The sequence below is a fragment of the Idiotropiscis lumnitzeri genome, chromosome 14 (genome assembly GCF_059441095.1).
Source record: "Idiotropiscis lumnitzeri isolate Australia: NSW breed Sydney's pygmy pipehorse chromosome 14, RoL_Ilum_1.0, whole genome shotgun sequence".
Taxonomy (NCBI): domain Eukaryota; kingdom Metazoa; phylum Chordata; class Actinopteri; order Syngnathiformes; family Syngnathidae; genus Idiotropiscis; species Idiotropiscis lumnitzeri.
Window position 1 is genome coordinate 16144969 of NC_142404.1, and position 16726 is coordinate 16161694.

Sequence of the window (16726 nt, forward strand, 5' to 3'; positions counted from 1 at the left end):
GGGATTAGGGCGCACATTGAAACAGGGTGTCACTTAAAGAAGGTCGATTTCAGTACACCTCATGATGCAAAGCGCGTTGAAGCAGCCAAAGAAACAATTAGCCTACTTGAAGCTAAATTGTACGATCACAGAAAATTTAAAATGGAATTAACTCCAAAGCCTAAAAAGCGTTGTGGGAACATTTTCAATTCAAGCCAGATAAAAAAAACCACATCGGCGATCCCATCATTTATCGTGATTGTTTCTGAGAAAATACATCGCCGTGAAAAAAAAAAAAGTGTTCTCCTGACCGGCTTTGCAATGACACATCATTTCATCCAGTTGGCATTCAGCATGCACGCTTTCTTGTCATCGAGGTATCTCCATCTTTCTTTCATTTGCCATGGCTCAGTGGAGCGCATCTCGTCTAACTAACTCCTTTTAATTTCCTGCATGTGGCCATTAACATCCAGCCCGTCGTGCCTCTTAAAGCTCATTATAGGGTCGTAGTAATGACGGGTGCTTGATTATTACGGCCGGCATTTTTTTTTTTCCTCTCCTTCCCATCGTGGAAAGGCCTCAGACAAAGTGAAGTGCTTTCATTCTGGTGTTTTTTTCTAAATGATGAAGTGGCGATTATTATGGTTTTCTGCTATAGCGTCTTGTCAACCTGCCTGACTTTCGTGGCTTTGCTTTTTCCCACGAAAACATGCACTTTATTATGATGCATCAAATGCTGGACTACCCGCACAGGGATATGGATTTTTGTGCCTGATTCCGATATTTGACAGAATGAAATTCTGATCAATAGTTAATTGTCTGATTAATTGAATCAGCATATGAATTACAGGCAGAAGTTATTTGTTTAACTTTACAAAAGAGTGAATGATCAGCACAAGTCAACAGCTTTTTTGCTGTTTTTTGGGGGGTGTTGGGGGGTTGAATGTCATTATCTGTCTTATCGAGAAATGTGTTAATAAAAAAATATAAAAATTAAAGCAATTCTAAAAGAGGTAAACTCTGCCAATTAAATCGGTTTTATAATTTAAGGACTATAAGGGGTACCTGTATATAAGCCGCAGCAGCTCTTTACGAAAAAAAAAATAAAATAAATAATAATAAATATATATATAAATAATAAATATTATATATATATATATATATATATATATTCTACTATTTTGGTCATTGTAATTGCTGGTCGATGAAGAACTTGCCTATTGATTTAAAAAAAAAAAAATTTTTTTAGGTGCTCTTAAAGGGATGCACGCCAGGCTCTTTTGCAACGATTTCTATTTGATTCCTTTTCGTCAGTATCCATCCCTTCACCTTTTTCTACACTTAGCCTTCACTTCCACACCTCACGCTACTCTGTTATGATATTGCTTTTGTTGTCAAGCCATCTAACAAATGAGCAGCTCTCACGCAAAAGGCACCTTTACGCCGAGATGAGCAAAAAGGTGACAGAAGTGGACTTCACATCTGATTTGTAAGCGTTACATCGGATGACTCCGCTCGTTATAGCCCCGAAGACAGTGATTACCATCTGTGACCCTGTCCTGAAGAGCAGATGAAAAATGGACTCGGTAAACAACGCGTCACTGTCACTGCATCCATATTCACTTTTTCATTTCCTCTTCTCTCCTCGCAGCTCATCTGAGAAGTCGCTGCCTTGGAGAACTGCCGGTAGGTTGGAAATTGCTTCTTAATTTTGGGGCGAAATAGCTATTTTACTTTTTCGCAGATTGCTCGCCCACAAAATAGGCATGGTGCTTTGTGTGTGGGCAAAAATTGGTTTCATATTTTGCAGCCACTTCAATATTACGTGACGTAGGATGCATCAAATGGTTCCACAAGAGTGGTTGTTTCACACCTAAGCATGTTCTTATACTCTTCTAGGACCACCACCACCACCACGATCATCATTCAAATCATGAAATGCTACTTTATTGTACTTTAAAGTTAAATACAACTGAACTGAAAATAAAAAATAGGGCTGTACAATAAATTGAATTCAAATCACATAAAAGTCAGTCAGTCATAGTGCTGAGTAAGTTAATAACTCCAATTTGAAATAAATGAACCGTCTACATTTGTTTTAGCGAAAGCCCAAAACCTTTAAGACCAACAAATTATGTATAATAAAGCTGTTCTTGTTTTTTGTAATATTGATGTAATTTTTTTGCTTGTGTTTGTTAAAAATATTATATGGGAAGAAGACCTTAAAACAAAAAGAAAATCACATATTAAATTGAAATTGCATTACTGAGGAAAAAAAATAAAGGGAAAAAAAAAAAAAATTCCGAACATATTCCAACCTAATTGCAAATGTTCTGTACTAGATTTCTTTCAGAAAAATAATGAAAAAAAATTTTAAGCCAGTTTTTGGACACTTTTGTGATTCTTGCATGTACCATATTAAATGATCGACAACATCTGCATGTTTTTATTTCTTCCGCCGTCAGCATGTACCTTGTGCTGCTCGTGTCTAATGACGAAATAACATTCATTAAATATTGCCGTGCTTTGTAATGTTTGCAATTATCTTTGCGAAGCTGGGGAAGCGTCCAATAATTGGCAGCCCTTGGCCGTTTAGATTTTTTTTTCTTTTTACCTTCTCTGAGCTCCGGTATGGAGACAACACCGGCATGAAGGATTTCACAAAAAAAAAAAAAGAAAAAGGAATTTGTTCACCTCACATCCTCAAAACAAAGTAGAGGGTAATGAATTATTGCCAGCGCATTTCATGGCTTATTGATTGCAAACATGAACAATTCTGCAATCGTCATTCATCTTGTTTCGATCCCGTCAGAGAAGCCTGCGGGGATTTCGGTTGCGCTTAAGGACTGAGAAAACCGTTGTAAGTCATTTGCTTGTTTGATTTGCGGTGGAGCAGCGCAAAAAAAAAAAAAAATAACGGTGCTTATCGATTCGTCATTGTGGTATGGAAGATGAACGAGCGTCCGAGGCGGTAATGAACTTGTTCCGATCAAAAACGCGGCGCGATGTGATCGTGTGTGTCTCCGAGCACAATGACCCCAGAGTCCCCTGCGGGGCTTATTGGCCTCGTGAGTCACCGCATGCCGCCCGGCGTTTGAGACGGAGGCGTTGCCGTGGAAACCGGCCGCCAGAAATGTCAATGCAGTCACACCGCATGTGGATTAAGACAAGGAAATAACTCGCCCCCACTCATCCTCGTCACATCCGCAGTCAAATCTTTGTTCTCAATATTTAACTATAACCTCTCAGCTGTCTGGCGTTTGTAGTTCTCACGAGACTACGGAAGAATTTTCTACATGAAGGAATGCAAAAATTATTTCGACTGCCAATAAGAAGCTTAACACGCTAATATTTCCGACCTACTAATAGGACTCAATGTCGGGTTCAGTGTTGCCACGGTTACCTTTAAAAAGTAACTTAATTACTTTACTGATTACTTGATTTTAAACACAACTAAATTCGATTGCTAGTTACTTTATTAGTGACGTTCAACAGATCCCGACAACTTATAAAAATATTACAAAAAATTTTTGTCAATACTTAACTCATTCACTACCAGCCTTTGAGATGTCTACAGCCGTCAATGGTAGTAATTGGAATCTTATTTTTAACAGTGATTTTCAAGAAGTAACATTTCTTCTTTTATTAAAAATACAATAGAGGGAGCCCTTTTTCCTTTTTTTTTCTCAAAAAAATATCATGCACCCTTTTTTTTTCAACTTCTGTAACGTTAACAATCATCGATCATTCAGAATAATGATACACTCCAAAATGTATTATTCATGTTATTGCAGTGGAAGCTGCTGCATCCACCGACCAAGTAAAATTGGTGTGGCTAAACGTCTGCAAAAAAATAAATAAATAAATTAAAAAATTATAATTTGGAACATCATGTTTTGGTTGACTTCAAAATCGACCTGATTAACTCACTTAAAGGGGGGGGTTGCAATTTTCAAACCACTCACAAAATTTTAATTTTGCCTCACTTCACTTGAGATGGCAAATGTTAAATATTCAATGAGAATTTATATAAATAAAAAAGTAGTCTTGCACTCTACTTTGAAAACTTTAACCTTATCAATGACTGGCCAAGAGACAAGTTACAACCCTCAACTGGCCGCCTGTCAATCGCAGGCCACATTTAGCCAAATGAGTTACTAGCTCCGAACACGCGATGGCTCACAAACCCCCTCGGTCATCTCTGAGAACCACTGACCTAAAACAACGAATGAACAGAAAAATGAAATTTGATTGGTTGGAATCATCTGTTAGCATCGCATCCCACTTGTTGTCGTCGCCGTGATGATTTGTGATTATGTGTGAGGGGAATGAATGGGCGGGGCGATTTAAACGACACAATAAAATGCACAAAGGCGTAAAAATACATAACCTGAACTGTGCATGATTATGAACTTAATGTTGCAGAAATTAAAAGAGGGAGGATAGCAGGTGATAAAGTCCCCATATGCTCATTATGTCATCGTAGTCTGCAGTCGAAACGGATTCCACTTTGACTGCGTCTCTCCCAGACGCAGCGTCGCCCCCACCCCCCAAAAGATCAAAGACACGTCACTGAAGTGCTGATGAAGTGATCGCCGTCCTCCCGCCGGGACGCGTCATTAGTCACTCTCCTATAGGCGAAGGTCACGGCCAACATAAACCGAGCCATCGTACGTTCTGCTCTCAGGGTCCACGGGGAACTCGACTCAGATGAATTCGTACTCGGACAGCGGCTACCAAGATGCCACCGGCGGTTACCACGGCAACCAGAATGCGGTCAAATCGGAGCTGAGGATGCAGCACTCCTTCCCCGGCGCGGGGACGAGCATAAGTATAAGCACCCCCGTCAAGACCGCCAGGGCGGAGGGGCAGGCCTCGGCACAGGTGAGTTGGATTCCCGTCATGGTTCGAGCGCCGTAATTTACAATTTGCGTATTATTCAGTACGCATGGAACTTGACGTGACATCTTTTTGTTTGACGCGACGTAGCGAAGAAGGCTTAAATCATTATCAAAGCCCAGAATGAGAAAGAATTCAATTCTTCCCTCTGGTGACAAATGGAAAATGTTTTTTCGTGGTGGCGCAGGTCTCATCAGTCAGCGGCGCAGTGCCCGGCCGTGCAATGCGGAGAGTCAGCTCAGTGCCTTCTCGCTCTCACTCCCCGTCCCACGTCAGCAGCACGTCGCCCTCCCACGGCTCCCTGCGTGCCTCAGCCGGCAGCGCCTACGGCTCGGCCATCGTCACGGAACCCAAACCTCTCTCCTGCATCTTCTCCACCACCTTGCCCTCCCCCGCCCATCGCAGCGCCACCGGCTCGCCCCTCAGCACCCAGAAAAACTCCCCCGCCGCCCTGCGACGGGTGGGTTCCGCCAACTCCCGAGCGGGCAGCACGGGTCGCACCACGTCACCCTACCAGGCGTCGGTGGGCTCGTCGCCGGGCCGCATGGGCTCGCCTCTGACCCTGACGGACAACTGTCAGGCGAGCAAGCAGCCCAGTCACTCGTCTCCGGTGCGAGCGAGCATGGTGGCCGTACCCCAACACTACAGCTCCACTCTGCCCCGCTCCGTCATCCGCAACGCCGACGCCTACAGGCCGCAGGGGTACGACGTTTACGACAGGAGGATGCGGCCCGACAGCCTCGCAGGTACAAACGCACACACACGCTTCTGTGAGGAGATCACACGATATCCCGCAATCACATAATTAGTGTCGCGGTTCGGTTGGCTAACCATATGTGTCCTTCAAGCCATACTTTTCCCACTTGCTACACGTTTCCGCCGTCATTTTCCAACGTGAAGATAGCCAATGACAGAAAGGATAACGCCGGACAAAAAAATGACTAGTATGGTGATATTCTCTTGTGTTTGTCATTGCTGCCTGTGGCAAAGTCGTTTTGTGCGTCATTGGACAGTGTGCATGACTTGCAGTGAGGACTACAAGGAATGTCAAATCTTGAATATGTTACTTATAGAAACACAGTAATGGTATTATAGCAGGCTCTTGGAGAATATCACTTTTGTATATGTATTGCATATAGTTTAGTAATAAATAAACAAAAAAAGACAGTTACATCCACCGTGAGTGGCTCAGTAAGCTTCATTAATATTAGTTGTTTTTTCACGGAGGATAAAGAATATATGCCGGTGATTATTGCAATATTGTCTGTCTTCATGTGTTGCGCCACCTTTTGCGTTCACTTATTTGTTGCTAACTGCCACAACATCAAAGCTATTTCCGTTTACCCGTCTATGGCCTTTTGTATTGAGTGTTAGCATTAAGCTAACCGACTTTCGTAAGTTGTCACGCATAAATTTCCTATTCTTCATGTGTTGCTTGACAAAAAAGTTTCAGCTCGGATTGGCAGTAAATGACTGAAAACAACCAGTTGGCCTCAGTTTTTTTTTTTTAAAGAATTGTTCATTAGCTTTTGTGTGTTGTGAAATTTGCCGCCAGCATTTATTTTCAAGACTCGGCGGAGTGATGGCTCGTATCTTGAACCAGTCCCAAGTTGGATCAGTCCATGTACCGCCCGTTTATGTTTATGTATTTTTTTGAAGGCTGCAGAAGGTTCTTTGCAGTCAACCCATAATCTGAAGCGGTAGCAGTGGTTGTGCTGGAACGTAGCCAAAAGTGTTCCCGCAAGACGACAAACATTAACTAGGCCACGTGTAGACTGCAAATTACTTTTGGGGGCAAAAGAAAGAAAATGTCGAAACGTCCAAATGAGACCATTCATGTTTTTTTTATGCTTCGTCAGAACAGCCAATTTGGCACGTCGTCCGAATGTCTAAGACAATGAAATGGCAAGTCAGGTTTCCATTTTTAATTTTCTCTTACTTTCCTTGGTATAAAAATGTATTTGGATTTATTAAAAAAAAACAAAAAAACAGGAAAACCAAATTTATTTCAACGCATGTGTTATGCTGTAAGACAAGTCTTTCTGCAATCCTGCTGCTGTAAGATGAACTGACTGTGTGCTTGACTTTGTGCTGCCTGGGGATATCTTCAGACGCTCTGGTGGATGATGACGTCCAAGGTGAACTCCTTTTTTTTCCGTTCCTGGTTTGTTTGTGCGTGAGCCTGTGAGTGTTTTGCCTGCTGCAGTGGCCGCTTCTGTGCATGGTTGTCCTTTGTGTCCATGTGCCGACCCGCCTCATTCCCTAACTCCATTTCTGCACGTTTGACCACAACTTGCAAGAGGTTGAGATGTCATCATCGTTTTCAGATGCATGCCCTCATGGGGAATATTGTAGAGTGTGCCTCGATACAAGACGACCCTTTTTTTTTTCATTGGAAATCAGGTGAATATTTCATTCCTGGGTCAAACTAAATTGATCAGTCCGTGTCTTGGCAAGCATTTATATAAATAGGCTTCAATGAGAAACCAGGTTACGATGGTAGTCCCAGATTATATTAACAAGCACGTTGCTGTACCGGTGCGAGGGAGGAGCTCATACATAACCGCATTTGCCCTCCACCTGTGGTGGCATACCCCTTTCCTTCCCTTTTCTCTCACACGACTGCTTCCAGTGGCCGCCGATGTCGGAAAGCCGCGCCGCTCACCGCAGCTGTTCACTCATCTGACAAATCGGGATGGAGTGCACCGGAGCCTCACACTTCCTCTCCTTGCCTGTGCCTTTTACTTTTCACATTCACTTCATTTGGGAACCTTGACACAAGTGCGCTAGTGTGTCTTGGTAATTTCCCTTTCACTATCGATGCAGAAGATGCTTTGGCTGGTTCTTCCGACATTTCCCATTCCTACTAGTCCCCATCGCCTGGCATCTTGCAACTTTAAATATAAAACAATTGCATATTACAATAATAATAACAAAAGTCATTAAAATATTTTAGTTTCCAATTAGCGGGAATTATTTGTCTTCTTCAAACAATCAAGACATGCCTAACGTAGGGGAATCTTCATGAACTTATTTCAATGGCGCGGACTTGTGTGTCAAGCACATGTTTACTTCATGTGTAAGGAAAAAAAAATCATAATTACAGCGTGTCGTTTATTTGTGCCGTTTTGACGCACAGCAACATTGAATAGCATCATGACTAAGACAAATGACTTCGTCCGACCATCAACGCCAGGTAGCTAGCTTGCTAACTAGCGAGCTTGCTAACTAGCGAGCTTGCTAGCTAGCGAGCTACCTAGCATGAAACGACACCTCAAGGGTTGCTTTCAGATGAATATGAAAAGGGATGTAAATTGTTACATCCTCATTCCAAGCCGACCAATGAAAGGGCTTCTAACATCGATTACCCGCTTGGACAATGCAATAATAATTGTCGAACAAACATGCCGTTTTTGGCTATCCCGAATAGTGACGATTTCAGAGGTACAAGGATCCCGTCCAACGGCAGATATGTCAATTTTTGGTGTTCAAGGTTCCATTGCGCAAGATATTCAAAGCCCACGTCTATTATCTTATAAAAGCACCCTCTTTCTCCTCATTAAAAGGAATGCACTTGCGCTTATTTATTTGAGGGTCTTTTTCGTCGAGCAGGCGTGCAGCAGGACGCCGCCGCCCTTCATTGCGCCGGGCGCCGAACGTAATCTGTAAAAAAAAACACTCTTGAAAGAATTCTGACGAGGAGAATTAAATGACTCGAGAGCAAGGCGGAATGCGAGCCATTCGTTTTCGGCAAGACAGCGACGCAGTGCTTATGCTCGACTATTTGCACAATGCTGTTAAGACATGCCTGCAAGGCTACAACAAATTCTAGTTTCGAAGGCACCAAAGATGCATGTCTTCAAAATGTTGTCTATACAATGTGTGTGTTTTGTTGAAGTGTGTGTGTGTGTGTGGGGGGGGGTTCAGTTGTCTGGGAGAGCTCGTCCTTCTCCTTCAGTCTGCCAAACGTCTTGTGGCTTCACACGAGAGACTTCTAGGGTGGTGCAAACTCATTAAGCCGCTTCATTTTTCCTCTCTCTCTTCTCTCTCGCTTGTGTAATACATACATAAATACGTAACAGGGCCCGACACATGAAAATGAACTCATGAAAATCGGCAAGAAATCGGTCGATTTTTTTTTTTTCGATTTCTGACCTTTTTGTTTTCACATTAACACATTACAACATAACATAAATATAATGATGTTCAAAAACCTCTGCATCACCCCCAAAAATGGATACAACAGCCAATTTTAGTCTCTGTTATAAAGTAAAATACTAAAGGCCGTGTTGTTTGTACTGCAAAATAGTGAACTCTCTTTATTGATGTGGGCAACACTGAGGGACCACAGAAGGCATTATTTTATAATTATTATTATTTTTATTCTGATATTTTAATGAATTTTTTATTTTATTCTGCGAAATATCAAAATCCTAATTCTGAAAGAAAAATGTCAATCTCTTGTGTTTGCAGGCATGCGCAACACATATGCCAGTCAGCACAGTCAGTTGGGCCAGGACTTGAGGTCCAGCATATCGCCAGAGCGTCGCATCGCGCCCATCTTTGAGGACCGCATGTTCCAGGCCCCGTTGTACCTCAGCCCGGGCCACACGCAACAGAACACCATTTGCCGGAGCGCCTCAGGTTTGATTCACAGAAAAAAATCGTTATGCTACATTTGAGCAGGCGTGCTTTTTGGAACTTGTGACGTCAAAACATCTCAAATCATCTCCTATTTAAATAAATGGAAAATGCTCTTAATCAATTCCGCCATCTGTTTTTCAAACTGCTTTCCTATAAACCGAGGGGAGGGGGTTGTTTAAAAATAAGCATTTTTGTGGGAGGGGGGAAAAAAAGATTTTATTTTAAAGCCATATTGCCACGCCCTTTCGTTCTTTTCTTTCTTTTTTTTTGTATATTTTTATGATTCATAAAATGTGAGTTTGCCCTGTCTACCTCCTCTGTGCAAATGTGCGCTTTTTATAGATATTGATCCGTTACTGAAAAATAAATCAAAATAGTGAGGCTAAAATTGCATTTAGTGTACACTGTGTTTATACTAATCATCTGGTATATTGGCCTTACGCAAGAGCAGCCATGCGAGGAAATTGTGTTTTTGGAGCAGCAATTCACACTGGCATGTTTGCTTCTGGTGGGAAGGAGGGAATTGGGAGAAAGGAGATGAAAGGAGATCGGACGGGCGCAACGGAATTTACGTGAGATTACGACTGCTCGTTTATGTGTGAATTTTGTTAAATTAAACACAATATGAAGCTCACAAGATGATAATCATCGTGAAATTGTGAGCTTGTTGGCGATATAAAAAGAGCTCACGATACTGTGTAAAAACTATAAAAAAAAGTAATCTGTTGTCAGCAATAAAACAAATAAAAAAAAAAAAAACAACAAAAATAAATCCCAATCTTGTGTTTTTGTACATAATAGCATAACAGCATTGACAGATTTTGCACTGAATTTGAAAAGATAAGATTCTACCTGACCTACATCTGAAAAATGTACCGTATTTTCCGGACTGTCAGGCACCTGTACATAAGCCGCAGCAACCCCCTTAAAAAAATAAATAATAATAAATATAAAAATAAATTAATAAAAAAAAATGTGATACACAAGCCGGACCAGACGATAAGCCGCAGTTTTCTATGTTGAAAAAAAATGAGTTGTTTACTGCATGTACAGAACGATTTTGTACTGTGAATGCACATAAAGGTACATAAACAGATTGTTAAAAATAGTGCCTTTTAACACGGCAACAAATTTGCTAATTAAAACAGAACAGACCCAAGAGAAAAAAAAAATCAAGATTTATTTAGCGTATTTTCTGAACTATAGAGCGCCCCCTAGTGGTGAAAGAAAAATCCACAGAAAAGCCGCATGGTTCAAAATCAAGGAAAAAAAGTAGCGACTTATAGTACGGAAAATACGGTAAATATTTACTTGCAACCACTGGTAGTCAAAAGCCACTGTGTGAAAAATAAATGAGGTCATGATATCTTTTTCAGGGAATGAAAGGAGTTGTTAGATGTCAGAAAAAAACTTTGTCTGGAGGCAGAAGCGTCCACTCCGCATGTCGTAAGACACGCCCTTCTTTACAAGTGGGTACGGTATCTGGCTATTTCGGGCAGGTCTCGGCTTAACGTTGCCACTCTGCTGTGTTTGGCAAGATTATCTTCTAAGCATACGGTGGCACAGGGCAGCGGGAAGGAGCAGAAGAGAGGATTTGCGGATCATCACGCAGGTTGATTTTTGTTTTCACCAAAAGCAACCGAAGCCCTCCCGGCTAAATGCAATCTCGTTAAAACAAAGCAACGAGCAAGCGGGCCTTTTGAAGACGAAGAGTCGTTTTTTTTTGTTTTTTTTTTGTGGAGAAACCATGTGAGCCGCGTTTTATCCGAAACGTTAATTGGTTCCAGATTTGAGAATCTACCGCGTCTGCCAGCGCGGCTGCGTCTTTGTAGTTTCCGCTTGTTTTTAGCGTTCTTAACCTGAACCTTCCAATGCAGCCAATCTCACCTGGATTTGTCCGTTTGCGTGCGTTGCGTGTTTGGATTTCATTTCTGAGGGCTTCGCGTTTTTGGCTTCAGGTGTGGGGAGTCTCCAGCGGACATCGAGTCAGCGCAGTGCCATGACCTACCAAAGAAACAACTTGGCTCTTAACACAGCCGCCACCTATGCGGACCCGTATCGCTCGGCGCAGTACCGCCCGTGCGATTCCAATTACAGTCGGCAGGCTGCTGTCATGGACGATCCCACCCGCTCGCCCTCGATAGACAGCATCCAGAAGGACCCCAGGTAGGCTCTGCTCCTCTTATTCAAGCTTCTGTGTGTGTTCATTTTATATATATATTTATATATATATATTTATATATAAATAAGAATATATATGAGAAATTCTCTTGGTTCAGGGTCTGTTTTTATGTTGTTGCACATCAACTTGTATTTGTAGGGAGTTTGCATGGCGGGACCCGGAACTGACAGAGGTGATTCACATGCTGCAGCACCACTTCCCCTCCGTGCAGGCCAACGCAGCCGCTTACCTTCAGCACCTGTGCTTTGGCGATAACCGAATTAAGGCCGAGGTAAGCACTCGTCCCATAGTGTCAAGCCTTTTCTGGAAAAGTGAAACAATCTATGGCAAGAACTGCGTTATACAAATACAAGGCTGGCTCGTTCGAACAATATTGTTTTAAAAGATTTTGGGAAACCAATTCCGAGCCATGACGTCGGCTTCCCAGAAGCTGAGCTGCACAGTGTATGTTTACAGACTGGACGTGTGGCTTGCAAACCAGACAGTTGCATTTTTGTGTTAACAGAAAAATGGTAGCAAGCTTTCGTGGTGCGTAAAATGACATGAATGCCGGATGTAGCCCATCGACATTTAGTTTATATTTTAAGGCATTTGCATGATTTATGCTTTGATAGGAGTGCTCAGAAATAAACATTGTTATTGCTATACTTTTACAAAAATCACAGATAGTTCAGTCCATTCAATGAAAAACATGATGGATATTTTTTTTCCCGGCTCACACCTCATTCAATGTCTTTTCATCTTCAAGGTTGAAATCTTACTTTTACTGATCCACATAATATCAGGCTGTTATATGGAATCGATCTCTCACAATTCGAGAAACCATCAATATTGTACTAGGCTGCACTTTTAACAGGACACAACGATGTCACGTACATCGTGTTGAGCAGTTCAAAATTGATCTAAAAAATGACAAAAAAATTCAAATATTTAAATAAATACTAAAGTAGGAGTGGGCAAACTACGGCCCCCGGGCCACATGCGGCCCGTTAAACGTTTTAATCCGGCCCGCCACTCTTGAAAAAAATTACATTTTCTAAATACTCTGGTGTGTCAAAATATTTAAAATATTTCAAAGACATGTATATTGTTGTAATGTTTTTGTTCATTGTCATTTAAAATTAAATGTATTTTTTTCTCCGATGAGGTGAGTTTACCAAAACACTCCATCCATCTGCTCCTGGTCCGGCCCCTCTGTCAAATTTTAGAACCCATTGTGGCCCACCAATCAAAAAATTTGCCCACCCCTGCCTTAGAGGCAGGTACTAACAAGATAAATTCTGACATGAAGAGAATAAAATGTTGGGAATAAATTACGAGCATACAAATTCTGGTTTTAACTGCTCATTCTCATGGACTCTCCCTGCAGGTGTGCCGTCTCGGCGGCGTCAAGCACCTGGTCGACCTGCTCGACCACAAAGTCCTCGAGGTCCAGCGGAACTCCTGTGGAGCTCTGAGGAACCTCGTGTATGGAAAAGTGATGGACGAAAACAAGGTTGCCCTGAGGAACGCGGGAGGCATCCCGGCTCTGCTCCGACTGCTGAGGAAGAACGTCGACGCCGAGGTGCGGGAGCTCGTCACAGGTGAGCACTGAACGAGTTAAAAAAAAAAAGCGTAATGTCTACGTCAAGCTGCCGCCTGTACTCCCGGAAGTATTTGCGGCTGCTTGAATGCGCGGCGCCAAGCTAGCTTGCGTCACAGCATGGACTTTATTTTTGCAATAGGGATGTCCCGATGCCACATTTTCCACTTCCGATCCGATAGTGATATTGCGGCCTCGAGAAATCCCGATATCCTGTATCGTACGATTCGATATGAGCGGGGATGATGTTATTATTATAAAAAAAAATTTTATTATTATTTTTTTTTTTTTTTAGTATCAATTGTTAGCAGAGACTTGATCAAATTATCCTGTTAAACCGAGTAGATTTGGTAGTTTTTCAAACCTTTCCATATGACCAGTCTGTTAATTTGCAAAAGGTAGAGGCGAGAAATTCGCTTCACTGATCAGTACAGCAGAACAAAATGTAAAAAATGTTTTGGTATAAAAAATGCATTTTCATATTTAAAATGACTCAAATCCAAAATTATACTTGACGGCAAGTAGTACATTAGATCTTGCCTTGCTTGAACCTTTTTTACCAACTTGAGAAAGGACTGTTTCCCTCACAAAATGTATTTCCTGTCATTGCATTTATACAATAATAGCTTTTATTGTTTTTAATGGTATTTTCTGTCTGGTTTGTCAAATCGCAAATAAAATTGACATCGCAATATCTGTCAGATAAATCGCAATACAATTTTCCCCCCCCTAAAATCATTCAGACCTACAGTATGCATTGTTTTTCAATTAATGCCTTGATAAAAAAAAATCTGAGTTTGTTTGGAACAGATGAGTTCAAACCTAATTGTTCTAATTCAAAGTAAATTGGAAGAACAAATTATGTTCGGGATTATGTTCCACTTCTCATTTTGATGGCATTCACGTTTTTACGATTGCGACACGTCGTTTCATCCTTTAAAGCGGACACGCCAGACAGCGCTGGATTGTGCTCGTTTCTTTTGTGTTTGTCATCGGAGCCCAGCAAACATGCCGTAAGTCGGCACTGTTTGGGATGAGGGTGGAGCAGAATTGAGCAAGCCGAGCCATTTGGCTCCCAGGTGGTTGATTCAGCTGTTTTTGCTCAGCTTTCAGACCGGGTCCAACTGTTTCAGGTTACAGGTCCAATCCTTACAGTTTTTTTTTTTTAAGAATAAAAAAAAAAAAGACAGCAGCTGTTGCAGTTATTGCTCTATGCTGAAAAAAAAAAACTCTTGAGATCACGGGGTCAAACATCGCAGCTCTGTCGTTTGTCATCATAACTGTCCTAAAACGTTACGCATAGACAGCCGAATCCGTCCAAACTGTAGACCGGCCCACGGGATTCAAAAGTTGAACAATTGTTTCGGGAGTACACGTTTGAATACTCAGTGCTTTAGAGAAATTGATGTCAACCCGTGTTGCGGATGAAAACAACGGAATTGTCTTGCACGTTGACATTTGCACTCGCTTTAAACCGTGCATAATCTCCAACCTGCCAAAAGCTCTCTTGCTAACGGCAGACTTAACATAAATACGCCTGCGTCTTACGATAAAAGTTGTGGCGTCGCTCCCAGAACGCTCAAGGCGAGGCTCTTTTATGTGCGTTTGTGCGCGTGCGCTTTTTCTGTCTGCAAAATGAAGCCAAATCCCAAATCAATTGTGAGCCAGTCGTTGGCGAACGGAAACGAGGCAACAAATGACCACCTAATAGACTTTCAGCGTCTTGCTTGTTTTACGGCGACAGACAGGAAAAAAACAATCGGGCGCCATTTTGACAGTTTCGTCCAGAGCTACCTATGGTACTCAAAGCGCTTCACACCGATTTGCTTTATGGACTTAGTGACTTCAGACAGGCGTGGGCAAACTACGGCCCGGGGGCCACATGTGTTGAACGGGCCGCATGTGGCCCCCGGGCCGCAGTTTGCCCACACCTGAGATAGCGAGACCAGAGGAAACCATTTTTTAACAAAATGTGCACGCCTTCCACACACTTTAAACAGATTTAAATGTCGACTGTTTTTGAGAGCTGAATGCTAACGTAAATTAGCACACAGTAGACCCACGAAAAATGATGACGTAATGATATGATTTCGGACGGACTTTCGCATGATGATTGTGTGTCACATTGCTTCGCATGCCTTCTCTAATGTCACTGGTGCGCCACACGAGTCAGACTGTGCTGCAGCGTAAGCCTGGCAGAGAGGGGCATCTAATTAGAGGAACATGCTACATCGTGGCTCATCCCTGACAGATGCAGCATCAAAGGCTGCCAAGGACTGTCTGTGCATGACCAACAGTGGCTAGCACCAAAAAAAAAAAGATATTTGAATTGAGTGGAAAGAGGGCAGCATTTTAGAAAGACTTACATTATTTATGTTTCATTTCATATGCTGGAGCAATGCCCTTTGTTCCCCTTTTTCCATTTTTCTCCCTGAAGGTATTCTGCTGCGATGTGGTGGATGGATGTGAATGTGTAATCGGCGGCAAGGGGAGGGCACGGCGTTTCCTACCAGGGGCCATTTCTGTTTTTCTAACACCCTCTCGGGGCCGTATGAAATTGATGAAAATACGGTAAATGACCATAAATGGCCCACAAGCCATAGGTTCACCACCCCGCTTCTGCTCTATACCTTCATGTTAGTTTTGAAAAGAAGACATCAAGCACTACATGTTTGAATGGATCACTTCTGGACTGCTCAGTTTGTCTTAGAAGACGTTTGACCTCTCATGCAACAAGGCTTGGTTCTGCACCAGACTGAGTTGGAAGTGGAAAACCCAAATGCTTATATGCGGTGTCGGGTGTGGTTATTATGCAAATGAGACCCACGTTTACATAAAAGTGGAGGTGAAAGGGCAAATGGCTCGCTTGCTGGCATTTTCAGAAATAGCTCACTCAAGATTGTTGTTCAATTTCACACTTAATGGGTGGACGAGCACTGCAGAGAGCCAACTATTATACAAGCGATTAAAAAAAAAAAAAATCAATTTTTATCATTTATCCCCTTTACGCATTTCCACTTTTTTTCCCCGCTTCGACCACACACAGCTATTAAAAACCCAAATTGTCACCCCTTCTCTTGTCGGGTTCTCCTTAAGTGCGCCCGACAACTGACGTCTCCTCAAGGCTTGCGTGCGTCCCTACTTGACCGTGTTTGCGTGCGCCGTCTCCGCAGGGGTGCTGTGGAACCTGTCGTCGTGCGACGCCGTCAAGATGACAATCATCCGCGACGCCTTGACCACCCTGACCAACACTGTGATCATCCCCCACTCGGGATGGAGCAGCTCCACCTTTGAAGAGGACCACAAGCTCAAATTTCACTCGTCGCTGGTGCTGAGGAACACCACAGGTTGCTTGAGGTAACTACCTGATGCACACGTTTGGCACACTAGCACCCCCTTGTGGACAACTGGTGTAGTGTCACCCATTATTTCTAATCCTT

General features: G+C 42.5%; 1 protein-coding gene across 2 annotated transcripts in view; it reads left to right on the top strand.

The window, feature by feature from the left end:
- The window catches only part of LOC148323710 (plakophilin-4-like), a 41047-nt gene that overhangs the window by 17824 nt on the left and 6497 nt on the right, over positions 1-16726 (top strand). Inside the window, exons 4-12 of one of the 2 annotated variants that reach the window (XM_088315096.1) lie at positions 1631-1665; positions 4667-4863; positions 5066-5624; positions 6990-7016; positions 9352-9522; positions 11481-11688; positions 11843-11975; positions 13074-13287; positions 16460-16643. In XM_088315096.1, the coding sequence (XP_088171222.1) occupies positions 1631-1665; positions 4667-4863; positions 5066-5624; positions 6990-7016; positions 9352-9522; positions 11481-11688; positions 11843-11975; positions 13074-13287; positions 16460-16643 (1728 nt within the window). The remainder of the gene's footprint in view (positions 1-1630; positions 1666-4666; positions 4864-5065; positions 5625-6989; positions 7017-9351; positions 9523-11480; positions 11689-11842; positions 11976-13073; positions 13288-16459; positions 16644-16726) is intronic. The other variant, XM_088315097.1, reaches the window with a different exon arrangement.